The sequence below is a fragment of the Quercus suber genome, unplaced genomic scaffold (assembly GCF_002906115.3).
Source record: "Quercus suber isolate HL8 unplaced genomic scaffold, Cork oak 2.0 scaffold_57, whole genome shotgun sequence".
NCBI lineage: Eukaryota > Viridiplantae > Streptophyta > Magnoliopsida > Fagales > Fagaceae > Quercus > Quercus suber.
This window is the reverse complement of record NW_027069522.1, coordinates 155,606-170,683: the sequence shown is the minus strand read 5'-3', so window position 1 is coordinate 170,683 and position 15,078 is coordinate 155,606. Positions and strand designations below refer to the sequence as shown.

The 15,078-nt window shown below is 34.2% G+C and overlaps 1 protein-coding gene across 1 annotated transcript in view; it reads right to left on the bottom strand.

Annotated features, from left to right (window-relative positions):
- Positions 1–14,763: 14,763 nt before the first annotated feature.
- Positions 14,764–15,078, bottom strand: part of LOC112020887 (uncharacterized) — an 18,537-nt gene continuing 18,222 nt past the window's right edge. Inside the window, exon 7 of the mRNA XM_065772336.1 lies at positions 14,764–14,887. Coding sequence (XP_065628408.1) covers positions 14,779–14,887 — 109 coding nt within the window. The 3' untranslated portion in view covers positions 14,764–14,778. The remainder of the gene's footprint in view (positions 14,888–15,078) is intronic.

Below are 15,078 nucleotides of genomic sequence, written 5' to 3'. Positions count from 1 at the left end.
ATGGACTAAATGATAACGTCCAAATATTCATATTACCATTATTTTAGATAATAATAAAACAACTTTATTAATTACAACATTAAGTCATACATAATGTCATACATAGCATCATACAATAGGATTTAAGGGCACTAATCCTAACAATTATTCTAGTGGAAAGCATTTCTTTGACAGCCTTATATATCTCGTTCTTTTAGATGTGTGGATATCAGTGGGGCCGCACACTCACCAAGCCGCTTCCAAGCTCTAGAGGAATATGGTGGTCATGACTACGGGGTGGTGGTGGTGGTGCCTGAAATACTAAGGGTACGTTTGGTACATTGAATGAGGATTACAATAGGAATTGTAATCTTTATTACTAGGAATAAAATGTGTTGTAATGTAATAACTAAACATATTCATTAGTTTGGTTGTGAGTTATAATATTAGAATGAAACTTAACATTTATTTTAGAAAATTTCTTACTCATACAATTATATCTCCTTAAAAATTGTTGTTTTTAAATTTAAGAGAGACATGTGTTATTTTTTATGATTTTTTATTTTTATAATTTTTAGATGTATATAAAAAGTTTGTTTATTTGGAAATATATTAAATTTTGAAATTATTACTCTTACAAAGGAATAACTAATACAACATTTTAAAGAGAAATAGTTATTCTTTATTTTGAAGAATTACTATTCATAAGGAATGATTATTCTTTGTAATAAAAACATAACCAAACTAAAGAATAACTAAACCATAGGAATAACTATTACATTACAGCGCCTATTACAGTCTACCAAACATGCCCTAATATTTTTACAAGAGTGCATCCAAGGCAATTGCTCGGCCCCTAGATGGCAATATGAGATTAACTCCTATGGAACCTCTAGAAAGTTGCATTACACCAAATTAAACATTGTTTGATGTGAGTCTTGCAATAGATTGCAAAGATTGATGTTCCACCGTTCCTGTGCCTTCTCCTTGGATAACAAACTTTTCATTCTTGTACCAAAACTCCATGGTGAGACGCTGCCAATCATGTAACACTTGCCTGAGACCTTGCAACCACTGTATACCCAACACAACATCAGATCCTTGTAAATCTAGCGTGTACATATTGGTCTTGAATTTGTAGCCTTGAATCTCTAATGGTACTACCAGATAAATTTCATCACATCGTAGTCTTTCTCCATTTGCCACCATGACTTGGAAAACCGGTGCTGGTGCCTTACAACAGTTCATACACTTAGCAAATCTTAAATTGACAAAGTTATGGGTACTGCCACTATCAATAAGGAAGTGTAACTTCCTTCCGTGAATCATGCAAGTAACTCGCATCATTTGGGGTGTGTTGACACCTGATAAGGCATGGAGCGAAATTTTTGGGGGTGACTGTTCTTCTTCCTCCTGGACAAGCTCCATTGTTTCTAAATGTTCTACTGTATCATCCATTGTCTCCAAAAGGAACATTTGTTGTCTCTTGCATCAATGCCCTGGGCCAAATCTCTCATCACAGTTATTGCACGAGCCCTTCTCTCTTCGAGCTTGCATTTCAGCCTATGAAATTTTCTTGAATGTTGGGGTTGAAGGTCAAACCCCATATGTGGGTGGTATTGCAGGTTTAATTGGTGTTGGTGTGGGAAGCAAAGAAGGTTTATATAGTGGTGGTTGTGGTGGGAAATATTTAGGTGGTGCTATTGTGAAGGATGTGTGCCTCAGCCTCTGTACTTTATCTTCCTGTAGCCGAGATAAGCTTGTGGCATGAAGCAAGGTGGTGAGGCGGAAGATTTTAACTTTTGACCATATCTCCTCCTTCAATCCGCCCATGTAGCTTCCCACCAATGCTCGTTAGGGCCTTAACAGACACGAGCAGCCAATCATTCAAACTGTGTTTGATACTCACGCACAGTACCTGTGTGATGTAGCTTAGCTAGAGCTTCGTCAAAATCTTCACAGTTGGAAGGCCCAAAACGGATGCACAAGGCTTCAGTAAATTGGTACCACTGCAAGGCTTCATCATGCAAATGAAAAGATGCCAAGAGCACCTTCTCGATTGGTTCGGTTATTTGATAGTGAAAGAATTGTTCAGCCTTGTAAATCCATCCAGTTGGGTTTTCACCATCAAAGCGAGGAAAATCCAAGCGTGAGAATCTGGTTTGCAAGCTGCCATGTTGAGTGCCTCAACTTTGTTCTCCAGAACTTTCTCCAATCTCATGATTTTGATTGATGGAGCCATTGTCACAGTCACCGTTTTTGTTGGTCTCGTCCAATCGTATGCCCTTTGCCTCCAAGGCTTGACTTATTTTGGCAACAACACTGGTAAGAGCATCTAGTCTTGCCTTTACGATAATGAACTCCTCCTTTTGAGACTCAACCTGTTACCGGATAGAGTGGGTGCTAACCTCCAAGGCCGACAATCAGTCATCATTGGTGGTTCATTTATGGGGTGGGTTGTTTGCCATTTGGCTTTAATACCAAATGCAGTGAACTACTAAGTGATTGATAATTTAGTCGTATTCGAGGCAACTACCCTCCTAGAAATTAAAGGGAGAGAGAGAAAGATAATTTGGATTAAAGTTCTGCTTGCCTCTTATTTTCTCTTGCTGTCGTTAAATACAAACTAGACTGAACTTCAAATACAAAAGATAACTGAATCCTAAGGGAGTTCTATCGCAAGATAGCTCCTTATCCTAATCATAACAATTAAATGAATTCAAGCGAATCCTAAGATAACTCCTTATCCTAATCAAATAATAATTCAAATAACAATTCAAACGACAACTAATCTTGAGGCATTATCCTTATCACTCTGGAATTCTTTCTCTAGCCACTTTCTGCTACAACTACACCACTTGGCTCCACGTGGTCTTAGGACATAACAAATTGACTCACATGAGAACAACACTTTTGTTGTTGTTTTTTATTTTTAAATTTTAATATGACATGACTATACAGTTGGCAATTAAAGTGGTAGATAAATCATTTTTTATTCAGTTCATTTGACAAGTCAAAAATTTCCATCCAAGAGTTAACAGTAGGGACCAAAATGACACAGTACCAAAAGGTTAGGAACCAAATCGACCCAATTGAAAGGTCAAAGACCAAATTTACACAAGGTGTAAAATCTAGGGAACATTTATATAATTTACCATAGTATTAATAAAGTGGCAATATCTTTATGACTTTATTTCACTATATATGTATGATGTCATGGAGGGGTCAAATGCAATTTTAAGTAGTCAATGGATATCTTGTATAATTAAATAAAACTTATAGTGCAATTATATATATGAAAGTCCAAGGCCCATTGAAATTAGGTTTTTATTTTTCCATTTAGTCCTACCTCAAACTATATATATTCTAAACTCCTAGAATGCTGGTCATAATTTTTGTATCGGACTTTTTTAGTCACATACAAAAATTTTATGAGGAAAAACCCTAAGTGGTGGTTGCATGAGGTTATGTAATGATTGTGTAACCCAAATTGCGTAATCCTTTATCATTTTTAATGATTTTTTTTTTGTTTTTTTGTGAATGGATGAATTGTAAAATGGTATTGTAAAGTAGATAAAGTAACTTTTTTTGTGATAAAGTAACTTTTTTTGTGCTAAAGTAGGGTTTTTCTTTTACAAGCCCAACTGTGAATGCTCTTAAGTTGTGTTCAACGCTGATATAATTCCAAACCCATTGATATTTGACAAACAGATATATAAATAGTGCCATATTTCGAATTTCATTTCCCTTATGTGTCGTCATCAGGCTATATTTATGATCCAACAGAGACATTCAGGGTTCAAATCTCCCTTATCCCAACTATAGAATTATCAACAGAGACATTCAGACTTCTTACACAAATAAATTGCCAAACCTTCATGTTCCTTACCTAAGGTACCCAAACCTCTTTTCAAGTAATTGGATGATGTTGCAGCACATGCAAGGGAGGTGTGTGTGACGTCATCGACGAGGAAAAAAATAGGGTCTAAACGATGTTGTTTGTGAGCTACAGGGTGTGACAAAGATTTTCTCAAAGAATTTGGAGCGTTTAAGTAACAGCATCAATGAAATGTTCCACACGGTTTTGTGTACTAGAAACGGCAGCATGTTAGATAACGTTAGAGTGATTCAGAAGCAAAAATGTTAGTATTATTTAAAACCAAATTTAAAATAAAAAATAAATAAATAAATTTTTTTTAAAAAAAAAAAAAAAGGTATTGTATACATGTTTCCAGCATGAGTTGTAACTAATACTTGTAATCTATATCTATATAATAACTAATAGTCAAAACAATTGACATTTTGTTGACCTCACCTTATTGCACCACGTGGCTACATAGATTAATGACAGGTCTACAATTAAAAACATCAACCGTTGTGCCATTTTGGGATCTTAAGTTACCGTTTAGTTCAATTTCATTTCAAAACACCTTTTAAGTTTTAACTATAAATTACAGGAAAAGCTCCCAACCACATTCTATTTTACAAAAAAACAAAGACAGAACCCATAACCGCAAAACACCGAAAAAGAGATAGCAATATGAATTTCAAGGTCCTTCACCATCAGACCGACTCCTCACCAGAAAGCTTTCCTCTTTGATTTTCAGGTTGTAGTTCTACAGTAGGCCTACTTCCTCCCAAAAAGTAATCTCCTCCACCCATAAACACCGCCGCTAATGGGTTCCTACTCTTTCTCTGATAAAAAAACTTCCTCCACCCATAAACAACACCTCCGATGGGTTCCTATTCTTTCGCTGATTTTGTTTAAAAAACAAATCTATAAGGTAAATGTGAGAGATCGGAAACTTGGGTGCTCTCAAAAAAGAGATTGGGGTGCTTTTAAGGGCACCTCTTTTTTTGGGTAAGTGGTGTGGGGCAGCTACTTTTTTTTATACAAAAAAATAAGAAAAAATATAAATACAAATTACATGTTCAAAATACTTCATTGTCATTGATTGAATAAAGAAAAGTACAACTTTGGTAAATTAACCTTAAAAGGCTTTGGGTCCTAGTTTCAATCTATGCAAAAGAATACAAAACTTTGATCCTAGTTACAATCTACCAAAATTAAAAGACAAAACACTAATCTACCTATCCAAAAATCCTAAGGTCGGGGGCTAGGTTATGAAATGAGAAGGTGTTAGGCACCCATTCTGCCCAGACAGAGTCTGGTCTTCTAGACTCTAATTACCAATATAACTTTTTTGAATGATGTTGAATGATATGTTGAACACACATGACAGACACTTGACAAAAATTAACTTAAATAAATTTGCCTTATGGATATGTCCTCTTTTTTAATGAAAAATCAAATCTGCTCTTTGTAAAGGGTAATGTTTGTTTTTAGACCCCTTAAAACACAATTGGATTAACCTAGTTAATAAGCCAAGTTATTACTTAGTCCAAATTCCAAATCTAGGTTAACACAATCATCTAATCATATCAATGTAAAGTGCGGAAAATAAAGAACACAAAGATATGATGACCCAGGAAAATCAAACCGGTAAAATACCTAGGGAGGATTTAACCTAACTATTCTCAAGGTAAACCTAAATCCACTATAAAAGAATCGAAGTTTTAAAATAGTGACTTAAACCACTAACATCCTATTGCTACCCACCAGTAGAAAACTTACTGACATGACCACGTGCAAACTCTGAGACCACGGACTCCTTCTTTCTTGGATTCTCAAGTAAGTACAAGTTCACCCGCTTGTGTATCTTTAAGTTCTTATGGCAGCAACTGAACGATCATCAAGCTCTTGAAGAAATCTCCTTCTTGATAATCCTAAGCTTGTGTGAAGGCAAGCACCTCTCAGATCTCATAAGAGATTACAAATATCAATATAAGCAGCCACTAAAACGTGGCTAGGGTTTGCCTTATATACCTTGGGCAAAACATAAAACCCTAAACGTTTTAATGAGTTAGGGCTGAGTTGGAATTCTGCAGAGAAAAACATTCTGCCCAATATTCGATCAATCGAGTCTAAGCTTCAATTGATCGAGCCAGGCCGAAAGTCACTAATACTTCTGCAGCCACTCGATTGCAACTTTACATACAACGCACACACTTTGAGCAAGTCTAAACAAGACTAACAACTGTTTTGATCATGGTTTGCCAACATTACACATTAGGGTTCTAAATACATTAGTTCCTAAGTCTTTAGAACCTAACAAACTCCCCCTTTGGCAATTCGTGACAAAACACAACTAAATGCTTAAAGTTTACAAAGAAAATCCTTTACAAAAAAATTCCTATTATAACAAATCCAATCCTAACTGCTATCCATCAGTTGCAAATGTAGACAGTAGCTCAATTGAATCAACTTGTATATTTCCTAAAACACTAAACAAAATGCATAAATGCATGTGTGGAAAATACAAGTAAACAAAAATAAATTCTTGATTTCACACAACACAAAATAAAGACATATATCAATGAATAACTCATAAATATAAATCAAAAAGCAGTGAAACAAGAAACATGTAAAACAATAAATGTATCTCCCCCTAACATGAATAGCCCAACAAAAATGCATCAAGAGCCAAAAAGGTAAATACAATGTGAAGCACCTAGATACAATCTAATCAACTCCACAAGCTCCAACAAAAACTCTCCCCCTGAGAACAAAAACCCTCCACAAATGTCCGAATATACTCTCTCTTTTTGTGATGAAATGCCAAAGGGCACTCAAAAGCCTTCATCAAAAGGAGGTGGAGGTGAGGATCATTGAAACTGTGCCAACTCTGCTCGCAAGGCACGGATCTCATCGAGCACGTCCACCAAAATCTATCCATATGCCGCCTGAACGGTCAAGACATGATCCAATGTAAGTCGAATGTCTGAAGCATCTAAAGTTGTCAGTGGAGGAACATCAGCATCAGCAGCACTAGCACCAGACACCTCAGCCAGAGCAACACCTGCAGAAGAGGGAGGAGGGGGTACAATACCAGAAGGCTCAACTCTAGGAGCTCTCATATGAGCAACCCTCTGCCTAAAGAAGGTGGCACCTATAAGAGCTATGACATGTACGGGCTCAAAAGCGGGCAAGCCATCTAAACCTAAAAACAGCAAAATCCAATGAATGAAAATAGGATGAACAAGAGCATGAGTGGTAGAAGAACTCAAATTTTTTTTGGAAAGTTAAAAAAAATGAGGTTTGATTTGTGAAAATTAGATTTGTTGTTTGTAGAGTTAAAAAATAATATTTTGTTAAAAAAATCAGATATGTTTTTACAATGTAAAAAAAAATGAGATTTGGTTTGTAAAAAATTCAGATCTGTTGTTGGAAACCAAAAAAAAAAAAAAAAAAATGAAATGCCAAAGGGCACTCAAAAGCCTTCATCAAAAGGAGGTGGAGGTGAGGATCATTGAAACTGTGCCAACTCTGCTCGCAAGGCACGGATCTCATCGAGCACGTCCACCAAAATCTATCCATATGCCGCCTGAACGGTCAAGACATGATCCAATGTAAGTCGAATGTCTGAAGCATCTAAAGTTGTCAGTGGAGGAACATCAGCATCAGCAGCACTAGCACCAGACACCTCAGCCAGAGCAACACCTGCAGAAGAGGGAGGAGGGGGTACAATACCAGAAGGCTCAACTCTAGGAGCTCTCATATGAGCAACCCTCTGCCTAAAGAAGGTGGCACCTATAAGAGCTATGACATGTACGGGCTCAAAAGCGGGCAAGCCATCTAAACCTAAAAACAGCAAAATCCAATGAATGAAAATAGGATGAACAAGAGCATGAGTGGTAGAAGAACTCAAATTTTTTTTGGAAAGTTAAAAAAAATGAGGTTTGATTTGTGAAAATTAGATTTGTTGTTTGTAGAGTTAAAAAATAATATTTTGTTAAAAAAATCAGATATGTTTTTACAATGTAAAAAAAAATGAGATTTGGTTTGTAAAAAATTCAGATCTGTTGTTGGAAACCAAAAAAAAAAAAAAAAACTTTTGAAAGAGGATTCACATTCATGAGCCAAACTTATTATGCATACATCACATGTTAAAAAATAAAATTAACCAAACTCTTAATTCTTTCTTTGAAATTTCAAAATCTGCAATTTTATAACAAAGAAAAATGTTCAAATCTGTATTTAATAAAAATACAGATTAGTTTTAAGATTAGAAAAAAAAAATCAGATATGTATTTAATGCAAATACAGATCAGTTTTGAAATTTAAAAAAAAAATCAGATCTGTATTTAATGAAAATACAGATCAGTTTTATGATTAGAAAAAAAAATCAGATCTGTATTTAATGAAAATACAGATCAGTTTTGTGATTAGAAAAAAAATCAGATCTATAAATACAGATCAGTTTTGAGTTTAGAGAAAAAAAAAATCAAATCTAAAAATACAAATCAGTTTTGAGTTTAGAGAAAAAAAAAAATCAAATCTGAAAATACAGATCAGTTTTGAGTTTAGAGAAAAAAAATTAAATCCAAAAATACAAATCAGTTTTGAGTTTAGAGGAAAAAATTAGATCTAAAAATGCAGATCAATTGAGTTTTATAAATAAATGAGCTTTGATAGTCATCAGCAAATTTTGAAATTTAAGAAAAAGAATTACAATAAACAATCATCTAAATAACATGCAAAGAAAATTCTAGCAAAGTATCTAAGCATGGCAATTATATATTAAGAACAAGACATCATAAAACATACTAAACATATTTATGCATAATAATAATTAATGGAAAAAGAAAAGAAAGAAAGAAAAAAAAAATCAGAATACCTCTTGCATGAGCGTGCTTTTCTAATGAATGATTATTTAAGAAAAAGAAGTTTGTTCACCTCTTTGAGGTCTAAAATACATTTCTTACAAAAAAGAAGTTCCTAAAGCAAAAGCCTCCAAACGTCTTTAATGTAAGGGGAATTGAAAAGTCAGAAGAGAAGAGCCCCTAATTCTGATTTGTTTCCTCTATTTATAGAGGTTGGGATGCTGAATGAGATTAGATATGAATTGGAATGCATCCTTATCTCTAAAGAGTCAAAAAAAGATAGGCTTTGGGTCAGTTTGGATACCGCTTATTTTGCTAAAACTGAAAACTTATTGCTGAAAGTATTGTAGATAAAGATAAAAGTTAGCTTAAATAGTATATTGGGGCCCATGAATAGTATCAAAAATAAGTTGAATAGTGAAATAATTTTCATTTTTCATTAGTATTCAAAAGGAGGCTTTATCTCAATCCAAAAGTCCCTGAGCCGGGCCAAAAATTTGGTCTAAAAGGCACTCCAAGAGTGCCAAATGGCCCTCTTAGGTGCCAGATCCACGTTTGAGTTTTGGTCCAATTTGGACTCCCTTTTTGAGGATTTTTTAGCTGGGAATCATACCTAGATGCATTTTTTAATCTGTATTCTGAAAATATTCCCTATTTTTTGATATTCAGGTCTTTAAAGTGATAATTATCTTGTAGGTAAATATTCCAAAAAATACTTGATTATCCACAACTTCTTTGTCATCTGATTATCCACTTTACTCCCATGCAAGCAGGCTTACTTTGACACTAACCAACAACCAATCACAAAATTATTTAATTAATTTTAATTGTCTAACTAATCAGAATTAATTAAAATTAATCATGCGTGATCGGCTTCAATCAAACAAAATGCATGCAAACCATAAAAACTTGATCATGTGATATCTTTCAATCCGACGGTCCGATTTAGAAATCAGACATACCATCACGATCGTTATAATCTCAAAATCATTTTTATGATATGCAATGAATGAATTAATGCATGTAATGCAATTCTAAATTTTGCGGTATATGAATGGTCACTCTAGCCATCTTTCAAGATTAAATTATGGGTGCAAAATTGAGTGTCTACAGTAAATTAGATTTGTTATATGTTTTCAAATTTTACAATTACAGTTGGCTTTGGTTCTAGATTTAAATTTAGAAATTAAGGCTTAGAAAATAAGATTCTGATATGTGACAATTTTTATTAAATATTTTCGTTAATATTTTTTTTTTTTAATTCTTCTCTTTTGGATTTAAATCGTTTAGTTTCTTTGCAAAGATGAAGTGGAAATTTTCAAAATGTAGAGACTCTATTTTCATCAAAGCAAAGGTATTAATTTCTTTTTCTAATATTCTCTTCAATTATGGTTTGTTGTCAATTTAGGAATTTCAGTTCATAACCTTTTTCCTCTCTATTTATTGATATGAGGTAAAACCCCTAGAAGATGAAATCCTATCTGAGTTTTAATGATTAGTGATCTTTTAAACTTAATCATGTCACTTTAATTTTCAGGTTTTGTTTTCCCTCTTATCTGTTCTGTTATTCATAAGGGGATATGAAATTGAGGAATTTTGTCAGTTTGATCTACTTTTGGTTTTTTGGGTTGCTATGGTTGAATTGTTGGCCTTTGATTCAACGGCGTTAAAAAGAGGCTTTTAGCAAATTTTTAACTGTGTAGTAGATTGGGAAAATTTTTGTAAAAAAAAAAAAAAACAAAATTGGTTACAGTTTTGGGTAATTATTGAATCAATGGAGTTATTAATTTTCTATTCTAGTTTTGTTTCAAGCCCTTTTGTCCTGTTATAGTTTTCAACAATTTAATTTTGATTTTGTTTTTTTTGTAATGAATATGTGTTGTGTAGAGAGACTTGGAGAGAGAGAGATCTATAGGAGGCCCTTCACTACTGTCAGACTGGTCCCCTCTGATACTAATGAAGAGATTACTGTATTAATTGTTGATCTGACACTATCGGGTGAAGCATGGAGTCGAATGTTTTGTATATGAGATTGTTCTAGTATTGGACAAATTCTTTTTCTTCTGTTTTAGTTTTATACTCTTGCACAGATTGTTTGCTCTTCTCTTTTCCATTATTTATTATTTTTTTATCTGAATGCAACCAAATGACCAATCTTTGGAACTCTAGCATATTTCTCAAGGAGTCAATTTCTTATAGTTAGCATGTCTATTTGCTGGGCTTGGTTCTAGTGATTGCTGGGGGTTTATTTGAGTTTCAGGTTATTGTTGGGGTTTGTTTCAGTTTCAGGTTGTAGGGGTTTTTAATATCGTTTTTTATCTAAATTTGTTTTAATTTAGGCTTAGATTTGGGCATGTGATTTTTTGAAAGAAAAATTCTTTCTGCTAACAGAGAATGTTCATAATTTATGATTGTTCAAGGTCCTTAGATATTTGTCAAGAACTGTTTTTCTTTTTTGTTTCTCTAATACTACCCAGTAAACTAAAACATGCATTTTTCTTTATAGAAACAGTCCTATAGACAGTGAGATTGACATGTCCTTCCATTTGATTTTTGAATTTGATTGTGATTGTCAATTTTTCATATACTTATTGATATATTTATTGTTTCTATGTCTTCTTGTGGTACAAATCGAATACTTTAGTGGGGTTTTTCAAACTTGGGCTTCTTCCTCTAGAAGTTGAAGATTCTTCTATTTTCTTTTTTCTTTGGTTTTGGATTATTGGTTCTAAATTTGCATCACTTTGTTATAATTATTATTTTCAAACGTGATGTGTTGGAGTATGTTTGTTTCTTTCATCAATTGCCATTTTAAATTGGTAGATTTTGGATCACACTGAATTGTATGGTGTCCTTTCTTCAAAATTTTAGACCTTTACACAACACACATTGAGACAAAAGATCAAACACTGAGTACTACCATGTTACAAATATCAAAACATATTAGAATAGTGAGCTCTCTTCTAACATGTTCAAATAATGCGGTAACATGAGACTTACATTTATATTGCTAAAATAACTCTCTTTTTTCCTCTTTTGGGAATTTGGATTAATGGGTTTTGGGTTTTTTTTTTTTTTTTATCTTTTTGTTGTTTACTTTGCACTGTTGACATTGAGACCTTTCTTCACTATTTGTGTGTTGTTTAAGTAGATTATATTTTTGAAGTTTCTTCAATGTTTTTTTTTTTTTCTCATTTAAATACCTAATTTATTTAATTAGAAACAGGACTATAGCTATTGATTTGCCATATTTATTATGCGGTTTCAATGTTTTTACTGTATTTGGTTATATTTATATAGACAAATGCAAGTATATTATTTTAGTGATTGAATAATTAACTTTCTGTTGTAGATTATTGAATTATTTTAGCCTCATAGCCTCATGTGGATTTGTGGTTAATTATATATACTTGGCAGCACTCAGCAGTATTCAGTTTCGATCTTAGCCTCCCAATCCTACAGGTTTTGCTTTCATTTGTTTCAGTTTCATGGCTTTTTTTTGTGGCTATCTGGGATTTACGGTTTCATGATTGGGCTTCTGATTTGTTAATGCTCTAATTTTTTTTTTTTTTAAATGTTTAGTTTTGTCTTTTATGTTTCTATCTTTTAGTAAATCTTGATGAGATTTTGTAATTGAAACCCTCAATAGAAAATGTTATTCAAGCTGTTTTTTTTTTTTTTTTTTTTTATTCCAATTTTGACAATCTTGGCCACGGGTACCAACACAAGTCCAACACGGCGACACGAGTAACTTCTGAAAAATTATAACATGACATGGTGGTTACGATACCAGTACGACAAGGGTACAGACCTCCAATGAAGTGCATATGCTTCCTAGGTGCAGAATGGAGGGAAGTTAGGCATTAGGTGTTTGAGAAGATGTAACCAAGCCTTGTTATGATGTGGGCGATGGTACTAGAGTACAATTCTGGGAGAATGTGTGAATTTTGGGGGGGGGGGGGGGGGGGGGGGGTGGTGGTGTGCTGCATCAAACCTGTGTCAAGTCCATATGGTGTTAGCCTTTGGGAATCCATTAGCCGAGAATGGTTGACTTTATAGCTTTCTTCAGTATGATGTGGGCGATGGTGCTAGAGTAATTCAAGGAGAATGTGTCGTGTGGAGATTGTCGTCTTAAGGAAGCTTTTCCAAAATTCTACAGTATTAGTTGAGCTAAGGAGGCTTCGGTAGCAAAGGTTATGAGTTTCTCTAATTGGAGACTCCATTGGGATGTTCAGTTCTCTCATCCAGTGCAAGATTGGGAATTAGAATCATTGGCCTTGTTTATGGACTTGATCTATTCCACGTCTATGTGGTTGATGGTTTTGATAAAATCTGTTGGAAGCCAACAAAGAGAAGAGGTTTCGAGGATATTATCATTCTTTATCCCATCCTAAAGTCATGTCCTTCCCTTGGAAAATAGTGTGGCAATCAAAGGTCCTAGGGAAGCGTTCTTCTCTTGGTCTGCTGCCTTAGGTAAAATTTTATCTATAGATAATCTTCGAAAGAGGAAAATTATAGTTATCAATTTGTGCTATATGCGTAAAAGGTGTGGGGAATCGGTGGATCATCTTCTTCTTCATTGCCCTATCATGTATGAGTTGAGGACAATGGTGTTCTGCTTGTTTGGAATCCATTGGGTTATGCTACAAAGGGTTGTTGAGTTGTTAAGAGTCTCAATAGGGCAAGTTCGGTTGCCATCTAAATATCACTATTTTGAGATTTGTGCCGCATTGCATAATGTGGTGAATGTGGAGGGAACAGAATGCTGGACGTTTTGAGGGTTGCGAGCAGTCTATTATCGAGATGATATCTTTTTTCTTTTATACCTTACTTGAGTGGAATTTAGCTTTAGTAAATTACCGATTGTCCCAAAAGCTTAAACTATTGGGATATAGTAAATCTAATCATTTAACCAATACTTCTAACACTCCCCCTCATGTGTGGGCCAAAACTACCTTTTTATAGGTAAGGCTCAACACGTGGGAATTTAAATGAGAGGTAGAGTGGAGGAGACAAAGATCGAACTTAGAATCTCATGCTCTGATGCCATGTTAAATTACCGATTATCCCAAATGCTTGAGCTCTTGGAATATGGTAAATTTAATCATTTAACCAATACTTCTAACAAGCTTTACAGACCTACTCATGTTTTTCCCTTCCTAATTTGTTAGACCATTGTGATTTGGGATCTTGATTGTTTTGCCAGTGTACTCGGGCTTGCTTTGCTTTCAATAAAAAATTTTCGTTGCTTATCAAAAAAAAATAATAATAAAGAATATTGATGTTTCCTCTATGAGGTTGGATTAAACCTAAAATGTTCTAGGCAGAGTGGGGCTGATCAGATTGGACCAAGTCGCTAGCATAGGGTGATAAGATGGAACACCACAACACACCAATAGCAAGAGGGCTCCAAAAGGAAGCTAGTCATCAAAAGCTCATAGACAAGTCTTGACCAAATGGAGGAAACCACGCGCAATCAACTTCGTAGCATGGTGAAATCCATATGCTTCCTAGATATGTTTGTGAAAGCTATGAACATGGAATATCTATCCAACCAACTTGAGGAGATTCAAGCCAAAGGCAGTGGAAGAGCCGGTTATTGCAGCTGAGAAGACGAACATCAAGCCAAGGAGAAACGCATTAATCAATCCAAAACATGGAAAACGATGAGACCTCAAAATTTTGGTAACTAGTATTTCCTTATTCTTTTCTTTCAAGTTGTTAAGTTTGTATCCATTCCTACATTAACATTGAAAGTACTGTAATCTGTATGCTTTGCTTCTATTGTGTAATTCGTATAGTAAGTCAAACAACTAGCATTTGAAATAGGGAAAATATGTATGTCGTCCATGTTATTACCTCAAATCTAAAGTAAGTTTAAAAGGAGAGGGAAAAGAAAACGAGGGAGGGGTGGGGGATGGGCATTACCCTTCCCTGTTTGAAGACATATTACCTGTTCATATATCCTATATATTAAAAGTTGAATCATATTTTGCACCCAAAAAGGGCCATGATTTTTATTGCACATATTGAACTCCAAACGCCTCTCCAAAAAGAAAATTATTAGTAATAATTTTAGTAAGCAAAAGGGGATAGTCTTACTGTTTCAATGACTCTTCTCAGCATCAGACCTCCGAATGAATGTCCACATGAAACAACCATGGCATCTTCAAGAAATGAACCACTAAAACATGGATAAATTTCCAAATCAATTTTTTTTTTTTTTTTTTTTTTTTTGGATAGGTAAAGGCAAAGGTATCAAATCAAATTTATATATTTATATATATATATATATAATAAAAATGAAAACAACAGCAACAACACATGCAATGTAGATAGACAATTTCATGCCTTTTTTTTTTTTAATAATTCAAT